Source organism: Achroia grisella, unplaced genomic scaffold (genome assembly GCF_030625045.1).
Source record: "Achroia grisella isolate CSIRO2021 unplaced genomic scaffold, CSIRO_AGI_Agris_v1 utg516, whole genome shotgun sequence".
In the NCBI taxonomy this organism is placed as follows: domain Eukaryota; kingdom Metazoa; phylum Arthropoda; class Insecta; order Lepidoptera; family Pyralidae; genus Achroia; species Achroia grisella.
Window position 1 is genome coordinate 2,621,397 of NW_026712909.1, and position 18,903 is coordinate 2,640,299.

General features: G+C 33.0%; 2 protein-coding genes across 3 annotated transcripts; both read left to right on the forward strand.

Moving 5' to 3' along the window:
- The first annotated feature begins 1,738 nt into the window (after positions 1-1,738).
- Positions 1,739-11,468, forward strand: LOC131847210 (serendipity locus protein alpha). Its single transcript, XM_059196699.1, has 9 exons — positions 1,739-1,906; positions 2,131-2,328; positions 2,566-2,808; positions 3,185-3,304; positions 3,781-4,171; positions 8,556-8,737; positions 9,275-9,467; positions 9,690-10,364; positions 10,632-11,468. Exons 1-9 carry the CDS (start codon positions 1,835-1,837, stop codon positions 10,970-10,972), a joined length of 2,415 nt encoding a protein of 804 aa, XP_059052682.1. The 5' UTR covers positions 1,739-1,834; the 3' UTR covers positions 10,973-11,468.
- Positions 11,469-13,141: 1,673 nt separating this feature from the next.
- LOC131847240 (uncharacterized) lies at positions 13,142-14,329 on the forward strand. Of its 2 annotated transcripts, none has more exons than XM_059196755.1 (2): positions 13,142-13,362; positions 14,047-14,329. In XM_059196755.1, exons 1-2 carry the CDS (start codon positions 13,279-13,281, stop codon positions 14,275-14,277), a joined length of 315 nt encoding a protein of 104 aa, XP_059052738.1. In that variant the 5' UTR covers positions 13,142-13,278; the 3' UTR covers positions 14,278-14,329. The 2 variants fall into 2 exon arrangements, 1 of the variants encoding a protein (XP_059052738.1); XR_009357703.1 differs by lacking the exon at positions 13,142-13,362 and adding an exon at positions 13,540-13,703.
- Positions 14,330-18,903: the final 4,574 nt, after the last annotated feature.

Genomic DNA, 18,903 nt, shown 5'->3' on the forward strand with positions numbered 1-18,903 from the left:
CAACACCCACAATCGTTACCACTCTCGTGATTTGCGAAGTCATATGAAACCCCAAATGTTCAAGGCTTGGAATGACATCTGGCAAAAGTCACGGCTACTAAAAGCGAAATATTACGGAGAAATCCAACCGCTCATTCCCAATAAACCCTGGTTCTTCAAACATCGTAAACTGGAAAAATGGGTCACGTCTGTAATATGTCGCCTCCGCTTAGGACATGTCTGCACTCCTACATTTCTATGCAAGATTAGAGTCCGCGATCATTCACTGTGCGAATGTGGCTTGGATGAAGGAACTCTGGAACATCTTTTCTTCAAGTGCCCAAATTTATCAGTCCAACTGTATGATATCCTTCCCCACGACCTTCCCCGTCCTATCAATATATCATTTCTCTTAACTTTGTCCCATCCCTCCATAGTCAGAATACTAGCTAAATTTATAACTAACAATAATCTGAAATTGTAACTCCCAACCGGCTCCCCTTAATAAATTAAGTTAAAATATTAAGTGTCTGTTTGTATTGTCCTACTAACTAGTATTGTCCACCTAATAATGTTTAAATAATAATAAACCCTACTAATAATTGTTTGTTGTCCCTCAGGTGTTGTGCTGTCCTTAACTATAATATACCGAACCCGAACGAAACTGTCAAAGTTTACCGAGTAAACTAAAATAAGCCACAGCTACAAATTACACTGTGTCTCTCAAACCATGACATTGGCAAAATCACCGATCAAAATTGGTGGCGGCCATTTAAAATAAAGAAGAAGAAGAACTTATTGCAATCACATTTTATGCGAGGATTAAGTGAACATAGTCGGTATACGCGTAGCATATTGTGTAGTCTGTGCAGAGGACATTTATATGCTTGAATAGACAAATATAGTAAACGAACCATAGCACTCGAAGAAATGGCTAAGTTAAATATACGGTGTGTTTGGAAACTACAAGAGGTTTGGTAATTACATGAGCTACTCGAAACATTGGCTTACTGAGTACAAAGTGTCACCACCGGGGGTTGAGAATGAAAAATTTTATGTTTGTATTATTTCGGATCTGATTACAAAAAAGTTAACATATTGTTTAAAATATTACACTTACGAAGTCGCCTGCGCTACTATTAACAACAATTACAACAACAATATAAATAAACGGCTTTTATGTAAAAAACATTCATTAATCAATATTTGTGCTATTTTAGTTGTTATTATGGTCATTGTGTAAATACTATAAATAATAAAAGAGACATTCAAAATGTTATGTCGAATGTTCTAAAGGTAAAATCAATGCCAATCTTTAATATTGATACCTTTGTTCAATTTGTGCCATAAAAGCACGAAATTGCCTCATATGGTCATATCTGTCTCAATTCAAATAACAAATTTGTGACATTGTGACGTGACAATCTCAATGAAATTGACAATGACAAATAATTTTTTTATAGGCTCCTGTCAGGGTTGACAACAAACTGTGCAGATGCAATCACACTTTCTAGTGTCAAAAAGTAAAAAAATAAGTCGGAGATAAGTGAATAATTCTACTGTTTCTATATAATTTCTAACTTTTCCTTTTTAAGATGGAACCGAGCGACAGTGGGTTTTTAATTGTTATTATAATTTATACCACATTTTCTCTATAATTTCAATCAGAAATTTGTATTCTACTCTGTATTCCTTGACAAATTTGACATATCAAAATATAATATTTTTCTGATTTTTTTTAAAATAACGGTCAAACGCATCGAATTAAATTTTGAGACTTCCTTGCACCGCGAATTTCATAAATTTAAAAGTCTATATTGTTAAACAAACTTTCTCTTATATTATAACATACAAAATGGATAATTCTAGCTTGGAATTTTCAAATAACAAATCACTGACTGCTTGCGCTGCAGTAAAACATGTTATGGTAGGTTTGTTTGAACTAATTTACTTATCCACACAATACAATAAATAATAATGATTATTTATTCTTTGCTGGAAAGCGATTCTTGGATATCTATTTGATTCATTATGTATTTTACTGCTATTAGTTATTAGTTGTAATAGTTGACTGTTTTAAGCATACCAAGAATTTAATTAAATTAAAATTTATCGTAATGATTCTTAACTTAATTTTTTGTAACATTGCAGGATATTCTATTATCTAAATTTCGTCCATTAAGTATACGAATTCACAAGAAAATGTTGTCATTAGACAGTGGTATGGAGGATGAAGATATTAACAAGATTCAAGATATGCTTGCCTTGTGTACTAGCCAAATAAAAAAGAATGTTTTGAATTTGATAGATATTTTTAAGGCAGAACAATGTCAACAACTATGTCTTCAGGTTGGTTAAACAAAACGTATGTAGGTATTACTTTAGATTAAGCTCTTTTATCAAGGGCTAAGAGGCTATGTAAGATAGTGTTGTAAATAATAGGAGTAATATTAAAAAATGTTATAAAACTGAGAATAATTTATCTCTTTTCAGAGCTTTTCTCTGCATAGAAGTAATATAATGCAGTTTTCTAATATAACTCTGTAATAATTTGTAATAATGTAATCTTCATGTTGTATGTTGCAGGAAAGTCGTCAATTTACTATTGAACGCTTATCATGGTGTATGAACAGATTACAAGTTATTGAACAACACTTGTCATCTAATTTTGCAAGTTATGATGAGGATAAACAGTCCATCTTTATTACTCCAATGCATTTTGTCAATTGGATTGACTACACATTTGAAATTCTTGCCAAACTATCTGAAACTATTTATAGGACTGACTATAAGACAACTGAAAGCATGTATCAGCAGTGGAAAGATGATGTAAAGAACATGCACTATCATAATTATATATTTTTAATTATACTATAACTCACTATTATTATATTTAGACATTCTAGAATTATGTTTAGTTGCTATCCCTGAAAATTCAGGTAATAACACAATCAAGGAGAGACTAGAGGTAGATTAACTACCTGTGTACCAAATTTTATTTGTTTGTCTAGTAGTTTTTGGGTAAATAAGTAACAAGTATTTATCCCTCTTTACAAACTTTTGTATTTATAACATTGTATGAACTTATCTGGCAAACTATCCAATGATATGTAATAATAACGACTAAAAACTAAGAAAAAACACACAGTTTTTTGTTATATGAGGAGTTGGGAGTTATATGAGCAGTAATTCTATTCTTTTTCAGATAGTTGACTGTGTTACTGTTTTGCATAAATGCATAGATGAGCTGTTACTTTCTGCAATGACCTTGTGCCGTCATTGTATTCCTTCTGACCAATATATAGTCAAAGCAAGATGTCAAGTGGTAGGTTTATTTTTATGTTTAATATAATCTTATTTAGGATATTATTTTTTTGTAGCATATGATACTTGAAGTAATATTTTCAAAGTTCATCCTCATTATCTTTGTTCATTAAGAAATAGTCAGACTGGATATGTCCATAGATTTTTAAGAATCTCATTGACAAAGGGATTCTTAATAAATCTATTGGGTTGATTATCACATTTCCTATTAATAGTTCAACTAACAATAAGAATAGTCTCTTTAACAGTCTTAACATAATAGTAATTAGCTTTGCAGCTCAATAATAGTCACATCTGATGATCATGAATATTTAAGTCTGTGCTTGGACCATCAATTACAATTTTCATGCTTCTAATGTTCTAATTTAAGCCTAGAATAACTCTTCATGAATGAATTTTAATTGATTCAAATCTTAGATATTGAGAAAAATTATTAAGTTATATACAACTATATATATATATAATTTGTTGTTTCAGGTGTTGAGAGAAACGAAAGCATTATTTAGTGAGCTTGTAGAAGAGTCACAGGGTGAAACATTCAAAGTTACTCCAGATACTTTAAAGTTACAAATTAAACCTTCCAATGTTAATGTTCTTATTGATGTATTGAAAGATGTTTTATATGTATTAGAAACAAATACAAATACTGCATTATTGGCATTGTTAGTGTATTGCTTCAGTAATAGCAAAACCCCTGTTGATGTATTAAAGGAACACTTCAGTGAAAGTGCAAAGGAACAGTGTGGTTGTGCACATAGTGTTGAAAATGTTTCAGAGGAATGTTCTATTATAAAGGATTTTGATTTGTATAATGAGAGGCTGATGCAGATTGGATCATTTGCTATCTCCTGTTCATCTGATCAGAATAGTATGTTTTTAAGTAATACTTTAAAATTTCACTTGGACTGTGTTTACTTGCTTAAAGTTTATAAAAAACAAACAAAAAATAATTATACTGATACAAATTGAAGAAATAAAATAACATTATATTTTAAAATGCTTTTAAACCGCTTTAGTGTCCTCACAGTAGACTTGACAGAAGAGAAACCTGAAAAGGCTAAAAAGCTTAGTAAGCCACCACCAATCATCCTATATGGAGTGGAAGATGTCAGTAAACTCACAGAACTCTTAAGAACTGTTGCGAATTCAAATCAATTTACTTATAAAATAGTTAATAAAAATCAACTCAGAATAAGTAGCTATGATATAGAAATCTACAAGAAACTGATACAACTGATACGTGAGCAAGGACTGATTGGTCACACGTTTAATAGAAAAGACACCAGAAGTATGCGAATTGTTATCCGTAATTTACATCATACAACACCAATTGATATAATCAAAGAAGAAATAGAGGCAACAGGAAACAAAGTAGTGGGAGAAATTATTAATGCCAAATATGGGCCCGAAAAGAAACCCACCTCTACATTCTTTGTAAATATCCTTCCTGGAATTAATAATAAAACTGTCAAAAGCATTAAATACATATACCATCAAGCTGTTGCAATACAAGACCCCAAAAAAAGGAATACCATTGTCCAGTGCCAACGCTGCCAACAGTATGGGCACTCAAAGAACTACTGCATGAGACCCTACCGTTGCGTCAAATGCGGCCAGTCTCACAAAACATCAGACTGTCAGAAAACTGATAGAAACTCACCAGCTCAATGTGCTCTCTGTCTTGGTCCTCACCCTGAAAACTACAAAGGATGTGAAGTTTATAAGGAGATATTGGCAAAAAATCAGCAAGAAACCAACCTCATGTAAATGATTTTCAGCAGAAACCAAACACTTTGATAGAACAAAAACAAAAAGTTAGACAAAAACCTAAAATCATAACCAACACAGACACAGATTATCAATCCTATGCTGATAAACTGAAAACAAATCTGGAACCACAGTATAATCACACTAATACCATCTATGACAACCAACAATCATATAATTTAGAAAAAATTCTCACAACACAAGCCGAAAAATTCGACTTAATATTACAACAAATGAGCACTTTAATAAGTCTCATATCCACGCTGGTTTCTAAACTAAACAAAAAAAAAAAACTAGCAAATAAGTTCTAAGGGAAAGAAAAAACATGTTTGCTCTGAAAAGCTACGTAGAATGTGGACGGGCTGGCACCTAACAAAGACGAAGTGGAGACTCTGTTGCATCTACATGATATTGATATCCTACTGATATCGGAGACTCACTTCACTAATAGAAGTCGAGTGACTTTCAAAAACTATCATCTGTATAATACCAATCACCCCGATGGTACTGCACATGCTGGAGCTGCCATCATCGTAAATTCTTCAATAAAGCATCATGAACTCCCGCAGTTCAGAAGTAACCACATTCAGGCCGCAACTGTTGCTGTTGAAAACAAGGATGGAGAATTCTGTGTCTCATCTGTGTACTGTCCTCCAAAACACAAAATATCAGAAAGAGATTTCTCAGAATATTTCTCTACACTCGGACCTCGCTTTGTGTCTGGAGGAGATTGGAATTCCAAACACGTTCACTGGGGATCTAGATTGATAACCACAAGAAGGAGAGAACTTATGAAAAGTATAGACAAACATAAACTGGTAACCTTAGCAACATCCGAACCAACTCATTGGCCTTCCGATCCTAATAAACTGCCGGATGTTTTAGACTTTTACATAACGAGGGGTTTGTCACGCTTGTTCTATCTGGTGGAACCCTGTCTAGATGCTTCCTCGAACCATATCCCGATTATTCTGACTGCACAACTGTAATAAACAAGGAATCCCACATTACACTGTGCAATAGGCTAACTGACTGGGACTGCTTTCGGGAGACACTGGACAGTACTCTGGACTTAAAAATAGCTCTCAAAACTGAGAACGACATCGAGTGTGCTGCTAAAAACTTTACTCTTGCGGTTCAAAGAGCATGTTGGAAATCGACGCCTGAGACAAGCAATCTTAACAGGAGACATAATATCGTTCCTCGGGTTATAAAGCAGAAGATACTTGAAAAAGACGACTTTGTAGGAAATGGCATATAAGTCGGCACCCTGAAGATAAAGCGGCCATCAACAAAAGCATAAAAGAGTTAAAGCAAATCATCACTTCAGCTAAGAATGAAACTATGGAGAGGCACATTCAATCACTTTCTCCCACTGGTGTTACAGACTACTCCTTATGGAGAACATGTAAATTACAAAATCAACTAATAGAACAAAAATCTCCTCCGTTTGCCCAACCATAAGTGGGTAAGATCAGGCCAAAAAAAGCAGAAGCATTTGCTCTACATCTATCTCAGGTTTTCAGACCAAACAGCGAAGTGACTGGGATGGATGAATCTGATATTAACCAAATTATCCAGAGTGACTTCCAGATGGATCTTCCTATAACACCAACTTCAAGAGAGGTAGCTAGAAATATAAAAAACCTACAGGACAAAAAAGCCCCAGGATATGACCTAATCAATAGAAGCGTACTTAAATAACTATCTCGAAAAGCATTATTGTATCTCACTATTCTCTTTAACGCTATAATACGGGTGGGAACTTTCCCTGCAGTATGGAAGGTGTCACAAATAGTCATGATCCACAAACCGGGTAAGCCTCCCCAAGAGGTCGGCTCCTACCGACCGATAAGCCTTCTGCCTCTAGTATCAAAATTGTTTGAGAGGATCCTCTTGGGAAGAATGTCAGCTGTGCTCATGGATCGGTCTATCATACCTGACCATCAGTTCGGGTTTAGACAGAGACATGGAACATTGGAGCAGGTACACAGGATATGTGATACAATAAGAAGGTCATTTGAACGGAAAGAGTATATTTCATCAGTTTTTCTTGATATCCAACAAGCATTTGACCGAGTCTGGCACAAGGGTCTCCTCTGCAAGATTAAATCACTTTTGCCTCATACATACTATAACATCTTGGAGTCTTACCTATCGGATAGACTATTCCAGGTCAAGGAGGGAGTTCACACATCAAAATTCCACCAAATATTAGCAGGGGTGCCTCAGGGATCTGTCTTGGGGCCAGTATTGTATACTATTTACACATCAGACTTACCACAATGCGAGGGTCTAACCATGGCCACATAGGCTGATGACACTGCAGTTCTAGCTTGCAATACGTGCCCCAACCAAGCCTCACGAACCTTACAAAATGGCCTTAATCACATCAACCAGTGGCTCAAAAAATGGAAGATGGTTGCCAGCACATCCAAGTCGCTTCATGTGACATTCAGTTTGCGACCAGGAAATTGTCCAACGGTAACACTGAATAGTAAAACACTACCCCAAAGTGATACAGTGAAGTATCTTGGAATACACCTGAACCGCCGGAGGACCTGGAGAAAGCACATACAAGTAAAAAGAGACCAAATAAACATAAAATACAAAGGGGATGTATTGGTTGCTAGGCAGAAATTCAAAATTATCCCTTGACAACAAGCTTCTCCTCTATAATTCTGTATTGAAACCCATTTGGACCTATGGCATCCAATTGTGGGGTTCTGCTGCAAATTCAAATATAAGCATAATACAAAGGGCACAAAATAACATCCTGAAACAGCTTATAAATGCGCCATGGTTTGCAAAAATATATGAGTATGTCAACACAAACACAGTAGCCGAAGAGAAAAAACACCACTACTCCAAGTACAAGACACGGCTAGTACACCATCCTAATGTGCTGGCCAACCAACTGATAGTCCCTGACAACATACGTCGGCTTAAAAGGCGTAGGCTACTGGAACCAGATGACTAATCAGGACCACCAAAAGAGACGATGATTCTGCTGGGAATCACTCTCTACCCGCGATGTAATACCTACACCACATTTGTTCATACGACTTTTATCGTATGAACAGATGTGCTGTGGTGCGACGTTCATCCGACTGATTGCAGGATAGACTCATAAAAAAAAAAAATTTAAAATGTACAATAAATAATTAGGTATAATGATACAAATTTAAAAAAATGAAATAACGTTATATTGATTGAGGAATTTATATATGCTTCATGTTTAAATAGAATTTTGAATTTAGTTTTTAATTATGTAATGTGATTAACTGAAAAATGTCAAATTTTAGCCAAATTTAGTTGATGCTATGGCAGTCAATGTGTTTAGAGATTTTCATTATGGATAGTTCTAAAATTTGGGATAGTTGAGTAAATAGACAAATGTTTAACTATAACCAGTGTATAACATAAGTATATGTCATTTAGATATAATATATCAGCTGTGTGAGTACAGAATATTGATTTTTCAGGGATTTTATCTCTTCGTAGTGGATTAGCAAGCCTGGAAGCTTTAGATCCACACTTAATTCCAGCTGTAATACTTTCGGCCGCATCTAATCATACCATTTTATTAATGAGTATTTGGAAACAAGAAGTACAGGAGATAAGAGATAATGTTTTCCTAATTGTGGACCCTATTGCTTTTACTGAGGTAATAATGGTTTGTCCTGATGTTATTTTATTTTATTTTAATGTAATAGGAATGGCAAACAATCTGTCGACGCACCTGATGGTAAGTGTTAAGCGGCGCCAAAAGCTACTTCGGTAAAAAGTGTAATTGGTTTAATCAGTATGTTGTTGTGTTTGTGAATATGTACTTGACATTTATTATACAATAATAACATAAATAAATATTCCTCTCAAATACAAGAGGAAAGGTGATTTAGACTCACAATCACTCTCAAGCAGGGAAATAGGCTTGATAGACAACAATATATCAGACTTTCTGCTTTATCTGAAAATGTCTGCTCTGAAGTCAAAGTCCAAACATCAAGTGACCTCCAAGCTGGTCAGATAAAATGACTCGAATTATTTTATAAACCACATTTTATAGACAATAATTTTAATGAGCACCTTTTATATTTCAATAAGTACATGTAATAATTACGGAATACGTATAATAATAATTACGGAATACTAGATTCCATATTTATTATTATTTTTATCTAATTATATGCCTTGATTACAGAAATCAAAACAAATTATGCATCAAGTACTCTTGGAATTAATAATGGAAAAAAAATACAGCAATGGTAAAGTGTGCTCTGTTATTAATATAGGTTGCATATTACATGAATTCTTTTGTGTTTACTATAAAAATGAGCCAGATGCTCTGATACATTGTGAAGAGCTACTGCCCTTGTTGGCAGATTTGGAAAAAGGTAAATTATAATTATTATAACTTTTTATATAATTCTCTGTACGTAAATAAGAATTAGAATGTCTGTGTAAAAAAGTTGTAGTATAAGAAGGATGAAATACGAGTCCTCCCGAAAGTTAGTTATATTATTTATTATTATTATATATATTTTTACAAACCTGAGAGAAGTATGTTTTAGTATTCAATAAATATCAAAGTAATTTACATGCTTATTAATTTTTAGTACAAATTGAATGTAAAATCGTAAGCAATATTCTTATATCAGGCGACGATTTTAAATATGAAGTTAAAAAACGCGACTATAACAGAGAAACGTCATTCGAACAGCTATTGAAGCGACTAAAACTACTGTACACTATCGTCAGTAGGATTAATATACTACTACACCCAAAGGAGAATGAAGACCAGTTGTTTGCCGAAGATTTTTGTGATAACGATCCACCTGGCAATAAAAATGTTACTCACACAATACTGCCAATCAATCCTAATACATACGTAAATTCTCCAAGAAAACTAAATAATTTAACTAGAAGTGTTTTTGCTAGAAGTACGAATGTACGGTCATCGTCAAATAATTTTCTATTATCAAAGTTGACGAAACATTTGAAAGATAAAACGGAATGTCAGGCTAATGTGCTAAGTTATTCCGCAAGATTAGATGAACTATTAAATAACACAGATAATTGTAATGTAAATAATACTGAACGTAAATTATTGAGTATTCGTGAACCCTCAGTATTATTTATGACACCAATGAAGAGTAGATCATCGCTACGAAGAGCAGTTTTAAATAGCCATTACAAGTTACAGCTTACAAAACCGGAAAACAGAGCTTGTATGGATAAATCAGTTACAGAAAAAGAAAGTGTATTTGATGAAACAAGTCTACAGATTACTGGTAAGGACCGTGACAGTTTTTTAATATCCAATTAAATCTGTGGTGGGTGGGTTAAAACGGCAGGTGAGCGCTGCTTAAAGGCAGATTTTTTTTTATATGCGCATTATTAGGTATAGAAAAAGTCACAAAATGCCCAGTATTCGCATTCTTATTTTTCTTGGTATTCTAACGTGGAATGATAGACGTGCTACTAATGTTATAAAAAATAAAGTATTTTTTCTTATCTATAGTACCATAACTTTTATTTATTTGGTTTGTCTTTTACAGATGTTCTCAATGAAATAAATGATTTAACTAACATATTGTCATCAACTAAAGATTTATGTAATTCAACACACAAAACAAGAGGTTCTAAATATAACAACAAGAAAAATGTCTTAACTTTGAATGTAAATGAACAAGACACTACTATTTCTAAACATATATGGAATATTCCAGTAAATGCTGATATTGTGGATATGCCACTTGATGAGAGTGCAATGACTTCAAATATATCAAATATAACACAGCCATCTGATGTGACCACCCCAGAAAGAATAAGCGACTTGGATCTTGTTGAGAGTAAACTGAATAGCTTAAAATTTCTACAGTTTGAAACTAGTTTGTAAATTAATAATATTTAAGGGTTGTTGCCGTTCCTTAAATAATTACTATAACAAAATAAATATGTATTAATTTTTTTTTATTAGATCATAACAGAAAAAATAACATGCAATTGTTTGAGAATGTTTAATAATTTCCCTTGGTGACGACGCAAGTCGTAGATTAATAATTTGTATCAAATTTAATATTTATATAAATTGATCTAGGTAAAAATAATTTTCAAATATTGTTATTCCACAGCAATTTTCATTCTAGCACTTTCTAAAAAAACAATTCTAGGCGAGTACTTACATTAATTCAGAAATTACGTGCTCATTCATAATTCAAAACGTAGTAGAAAGTGATTCTATTCTTCTTATTATTATTCAAATATTCGAATGGAACATTTATCAATATGTCCGACGTTCGTCTCAACGTTTTTGTTTTGCGAATTTTGTTTACACATTTGACCATTTTTTTTTAATTTAATTGTATATCTGTATCTAAATGAAATTATTTGGCTGTTAGTATGATTAAAAATATAAATGATATTAAAAAATTAAAATTATTAAATAATTATAGTGTTACAATTTTAGTTTTTTTTTTCTGTCCGTCGAAATTTTGAGATTGTCTTGTATCAGCAAAATATGTAACATACAACAGATAATCTTTACCTACATATACATATGTAAGCATTAACACTCCCTAAGTTCTGACCACATGCACAGCAGAGGAGGATCAAACGTTAAAAAAAGTAAACACGGTTGTTATCCTAGACGGGGTAGTCAGAAGCATTGCCAATTACCCACACCTTGGGGAAATTTCGCTTGCTATATTTGACTATTTTTTATGGATGCTAATAAAATGGCGCACCTGTCTGCGTATGAGAATAAGATAAGCGCAGGATGATAAGGTTGTGAGGTCAGGTCAGTTAGCCAGTCCTGACAAATTCACCAGGAATTTATCACGATGGTTGCCAGGGGAACGGCGTGGAGGTCACCCTGACATGGTACATTGCTAGCAATGGGGTCATTCTCATTCACAATTCTCTTCCTCCCGGTATATTCGAGTTTTTTTTTCATGGATGATAATGGAATGATGCCCCGCCAGCGTATACCGTTCGCTCAGGCGGGTCCTACGCTAACAGTATACGCTGGCGGGGCACCAGTGGAGGGTAAGATGAATATTAGGTCAGGTCAGTTGGCCCATCGTGACGAATTCTCTAGAGGGAGCACCGCGTGGAGGTCGACCTAACATGGCACGTTGCTAGCAATGGGGTTTATTAGTTCCCATTACTAACAATCTCCTCCCCTACGGTATATTTGAGTTCAATGTAGGCAAGAATTGAGCCTACCGCTGTCTCTTGGATATGTTTTGTTATCGGCGTTTTCGTCACCTAAGACTGGGTCAGAAATATAAAGTAATGCACAATTTTGGTGTTGGCCAGATTTGTTCTCACGATAGTTGGGGTCGAAATCGGGGTAGTACAGTTAAAAAGGGAATAACGCATGAACTATTTTTAGTAGGTACCCCAGCGCTATGTGACCAGGCAGAGAAGACGTCTAGATGTATTTAATATAGGTACTGCAGTGTATTGAACAAACGTGCACGTACCTAGGTCACAATCCAGTCAAGTTATCACTCCCAAATACGCAGGGTAGATCACAGTTACAAAAATCTAGTATTGTCACTTCCCGCCAAAATCATGGATATATTTTTATTTAACCGTGCTCCAAGTTAATTAGTTTTTTATAGTGACCTGAATCTCAAAGGAATCCGAGCCTGAAATTAATATGTTACCTGGATATTACGCATAGATAAACATGCAGTGATTACTTATTTATTATTGCGGATGTCAAGTGCGTGCCAATAAACATACATTAATTGCCGATCGTAAAAACGTAGTGTCTCACTGAACGTTTCATTAGCACATTTTCTATTCAAGTTCCTACCTATATATATACTGAATAAATGCATTGTTATAAATAACTTACTCGGTTTGTGTCACAGACTATGCTTGGTTTGCAGAATTGATTCGAAATGAATTTTAACATAAACATTTATGTGTTGGCGGGTTTGGTGAGAGAAATAGTTTTTTATTATTTTATATTATTCAGATACATACCTCTGCAGTGAATAGTTTTTTTATCTTATGTTATTCAGATAAATACCTCTGCAGTGAAAATTTACATTTTCTTAATATTTTTTTCAGATCGTTTCGGATTTCGTATTATCAGAAAATATCAATGATAATATTACCTTTAATCGAACATTCGAAATAGACAATGAGAAACGAGTTCCGGTTGGTTTAGTAAAATTAATTGTGACGGCAATGGAGAAATCTTCAAACAAAACAGCGGACGGTGAAGGGCGAGCTATTTATTGGTATCCCACCCCTTGCAGTTTTCGAGCTGAGGTATTACGATATGGTTGGATTTAAATTAGATTAGCTGTAAATCCTTTTGCTTCACAAAATAACCAATTTATAAATTTTGTTTATTGGCATGAACGTAGGTACCAATTAATGTAACCTATACTGATATAAATGCGAAAGTCTCAAATCTCTTTGTTTCAAACTTAACGACTGAACGTTATTAATGAAATGTCATATGAAGGCAGATTAGTTATACCTACATATGAAGAATGTGTCAGAAACTTAAATCGAAATTATATAACTGAATCGTGCTGAATTTACATCTCAATTAAAAAACATACATAAATGTTTACAAAAATTCTTTAGGCGATAGAACATTTTATGTATGTTTAATGAACAGTACACAGCTGTCGTAAAATGGTGTTATTTCTTTAGTACAGTTGTTTTTCAATCATTCAATTTACTGTGGCAACGGTGGTCATAAATATGGAATAACTACTACAATACCTAAAATAGGTTTAGTACCAAATTCAGTGGTCACACTGAATTGGGTACTAAACCTATTTCAGATTAGATTTTTGTACAATTCCTATCAGATTTAGTAGAGATAGTAGTCATACTATCTCTACTAAATCTAATAGGAATTGTACAAAAAAAAGAGTCCTATTGTAAAAATATGAGTTATTTGATACAACCTTATATCTATATATTATATCTTTTTTTCAGGGAGGGTACACCTGTTACAGTTGTAGAGAATCACTACACTGCCTGCCCGGTAATGTGGGGCTCTTGGCGTTTTGCTATGGACGTCGACCATACTGCAGTAATGGAGTCTGTTCTGATGTAAATGAAGAAAAGTGTTATGATACCCATATCGCGAATACTACCAATGTTGACGCCCACGAAAACATGGTCGAGCAGTCAGCAAAGTTAGAAAGTAGCGTAAATCCTGATTGATTTGTATGTTTTATTTTGTATGTATTTAATTTAAATATGAAGTAAAAGCAAAGAAACGGCTTTTAGATAAAAATATTTTTTTTTCATTTTGAACACAAATATGTTTTATGTTTTATGTGAACACACGAAATTAATTGATTAATCCAATCATAACGTAGGTAGGGGCTGATCTACCTAAGGGCTTACCTTTGGGCTGCAGCCCAGAGACCCGAGGATACAAAGGACCCCCTGTCTCCACTGAAACGATATTTAGAATATATGAAAATATCTTGAATATTAAAAAAAATCTATCGTAAGGTTGGCAACTCTGAGATCAATCAACCCATGCAAGTGCGCGTCTATCGAAAGGAACGGGAAATTTCTGGTCGATGTACTTTTTATAATCAGAAAAAAAAGTGTTCTGGTGCGATGAATGTTATATGTAGGTATATATATCAAGTTTCCTAAAGAAACTTTAAATTTTTAAGAAGAGATTTTAATATTTGTTATACTATGTTTGATAAGTATTACTTAATATTTTTCTATATTGTATTTAAAGGCATAAATATATATGTATGTATACCTATGTATATAAACTGTTATTATGATAAAAACAAATCGTTTGACAACGGTCGTAAGATATTGATCCGAACATCACAAATACAATCCACAAAGAAGGAATTTTCAGTAGATAAAAATATTCGCTATATTTGCACAGTGTCAAATCGTTAATTGGATTTTCTTGATTGAATTTATATAATATTACAGTACTTATTGTACGTATATAGATAAATAGAGAGAAAATAAAACAAGTAGCCTCAAGTCGGTCTATATCTTTATAATTAACTGACGTTATAATTTCTCAAAAACTAATAACATCTTTAATTTTTGGTAAGGTACTTAAATTATACTTTTACTTAATGTTACTTAATTATAGCTTTTTTATGTAATCGAAATGGGTAACAAGCTGAAGGTAGACCCACGTGTAAGTGGGTAGTAAGTGGTAACCGGTAACCGCCGCCTTTATACATGAACAGCTTCATCGGGTATCACTTTCACATGTGACACCCGCGATACCACTCCAGTTACCATTTCAGAGGACTAATATGTTTCTTTTACTGTAATTTCACTGCAAAATTTAATGTAAATAAAAATAAGCTACTATGCGATAGATTTTGGTTGCACTGTGGTACCCAAGTAGACATCTTTTTACAGAGCACTTACCTTACCTAGTACCGTACCGTATCTACCCTAAATATATAGATTAATTCTGTATAGTTTTATTAAATCAAGGATTTTTAAGGAACATGTAGTATAAAAATGGTAATGCATGCAATAATGCACCCGGTACTCTGCCGGGTGACCTTCAAACGTTTGCTCCTTTTAGTAATAGTGGTTAATTTCTTGTTAAAAAATCTTAATTCTTTACTCGCGATTGACTGCAGGCGAATATTTTTAATGCAGATGGATTGATCCATGATCATTAAAATTGTCCATCTGTTTTGGCTAATCATATCTTTATCTATCTTAACTATGATGAACACTATGAAAGACTCTTGATAGTAGGTATCCATGTAAAAAATACGATAAGAAACCGTTTTTTAGGTTCATCTTTAGGAACTTTATCTTTTAGATATACCGTATATCTATTTAATGTTCAGTGAATTGTATTGCATTTATATGTTGCGGTTATCATATTGTTTACGATAACAAATAGTTCATATTAATTGTATAGGGTTTTCCAACTACAGAAAGTCAATATCACTATTTATTGTTTTCAAATGGAAAACTACGCGCTCGCGAGAACGCTATGTTTATGACTTCTGTTTGTGTTAGGTATATATATTTCTTTGCAACCTTACATTACGTTCAACCGACTGAACAAAAATGGTTATTTTACTATGTACTGTGTTTGTAACTATGTTTAATTAATTCACTTTGAGCGACTATTTTTGTGTTTCATGTGGCAATGGACAAGCATACTTGGTACATCTTTTAGTTTTTTTATGATGGTTGAATATGAATTACCTGGAGGCAACTGTGTAGGTAGGTACTCCGAGGCATTAGTAGCAAATCACAGAATGTATATAAAGACAGTTCAGTTAACCCAACATGGCGAATTCACAAGGAAGTAACTACGACGGTTTTCAGGGGCACCGCGTGGAGGTCGACCTGACATACTTATACATTGTTAGCAATGTGACCACTAGTCTCCATTAATAAAAATGCGCTTCTCTCTTGTCAACTAACACAGTTTAAAATTGAACTAAGTACAAATTGATACAAGCATTGATATAATCTGTCTTTTTTAGTCCACCCCTTTTCTTGCCTGTATCTAACATTTCTAAATAGCTTTCTAAAACTTAAGCGATAAAGTTAAATTTAAACTGTCACAGACACAGTATTTCGTAGGAATATGTAGCAGGTAAATTGATATACATATATATTTTTTTCGTAATGTAGTTACCTAAATGAAAAATGTATGTCTAACATTGTTTTATACATTGAGTAACATCTATCAGTAGTAGTATTGATAAGACCTATAGGTCTTCATCATCAATATTATTATCACAGATAACATATTACATGCATATTATAATATAATTACTTCTAAGTAAAACATCGAATAAACTAATATATATTTTATTTTTATTGTTTCAATATTAATTCAGATGATAAGCTCGCTCTTTCTTTATGCATGCATATTTTGTTCAAGTTTGGTGAAGTGGATAGTTGAGTAAACTGAAAAAGATATTTACTTTAATGATTAAGGGACTGGGACAGTAACTTGAGAGGTCTCGCAGCGACCAATCAGTAAGAACTCGATGTTCCCAAGTGCATCGTTACATTTTGATATTCTTTGACCTTTGCTTTGATCACGTACACCTATATTCGTCTCGTGATTTATGACTATGTTTGTACTGAAAAGTAACATTTATATACTTACTAATGGAAAATAATAAAACATATTATCAGCAATATTCAATAATTTTCTTCTGAATATATGTATACCGCGGCTTTGTTTGTGAATTTAAGGTGACATGCTTTAAGTCTATTACCGCTGCAATTTCTGAAGTCTTTTTTTAGTGGATGGCTATCATGACGAAAGAGCTCTATATTTATTAAATATTCATATTTTAATTGGTTTAGATTGTCTTTTGAAAGATAAGTTAGTCGGGATAAGTCTCTTTATATCGATAACAATACTCAAGTATAAATTTTAATATTTTTTTAAACTAACTTCAGTCAGGAGCATTATAAAACTTTTAAAAGGCCTGCACAAGAATAAATCATTCCCTTAAAAAAGAATGATCAAACTCAGATCACATAGGTCGATGATAATGGGAATCTCACCCTTTTTTGAAGACGGTTAACCGGAAATAAAATGATTTTCAGTATCAAAGACTAAAATAAATATAAATTAAAATGTTTATTTTTGAAATGATTGACTGACATCATAATATACTTTTCATACATGTATAATATAAATAGAGAGACCGTAATGGTGTTATAATCGAATAAATTATTATACATATATTATGCGATACGACCTATTACTTATGCGAAGCGTGTATACTTATTTCTTTGTTTGAATGACGTGTTCCACATAATGCGTTGCCTGAGATTTTGGGAATTGATTTACATTGTAGGAGGTGCGTAAATTATTGTGATACTTATATATCTTTCTAATGGAATCTGTTTATATAATAATATTTGCTATATAATATTTACTTTTTACAGCTTAAGTTTGCTTCCTGAAATGGTATTTTATCTCTTATAGCAAATTATTTGATAGTCTAATTCAAATATTAGGACTGACTGTTATACAGTAATTGAAATTTATATTCTCCAATCATCAATATTATTTATTTATTTATTTATTTATATACTCTTCATTGCACCAGGAAAAATTACATTAATAGAGTAATTAAAATAAAAGGGTACAAAAGGCGGCCTTATCGCTTATGCAATCTCTTCCAGGCAACCTTTGGGTAGAGGAGAAAAAAACAAAAGGTGGGAGGTGGCATTAGAATAGGAGAGAAAAAAAAAACAATAATAATAATGACAAATGAATAATAATGAATAACATAACATATTACATATATAAACAGTATACACCAATATTAATATTATATATATATATATATATATACATACATATATATAGAGTACAATAATTCAAAGTTATCTCAAGGCTCCTGTCTGAAGCCCTTTTTTATGGATAATACTTTCTAGCACAAACGGCACATGCTGACGAATCATCATTAGGATGAAGTCAGGTTAACTACCACATCGGGGAAATTCATGTTCACGTTGTAGGTGGCGAATCAACCACAGTCTTTCGGATTAATTTGATTTGTTATAAGCGTTTTACATATTTTTAGAAGAAGTTTTCTATTTTCTTAAGATGATATGATCAATAAGGTTGGTCAGGTTTTCCTTTATCATAACGGATTTAGTAATATAAAAATTGGTAAAATTAGCTATATCTCGTAATTAAATATTTATATAAAAATGTCAACCTTTTCATCTCTTACAGTTCTTTTCAAATTAAGAAAATAACTAGGAAGAAATATAATACCGCACAGTTCACTAATTAAAATAGCTTTATTACAGATTTATTGTTTTTATGTATTAGGGGATTTG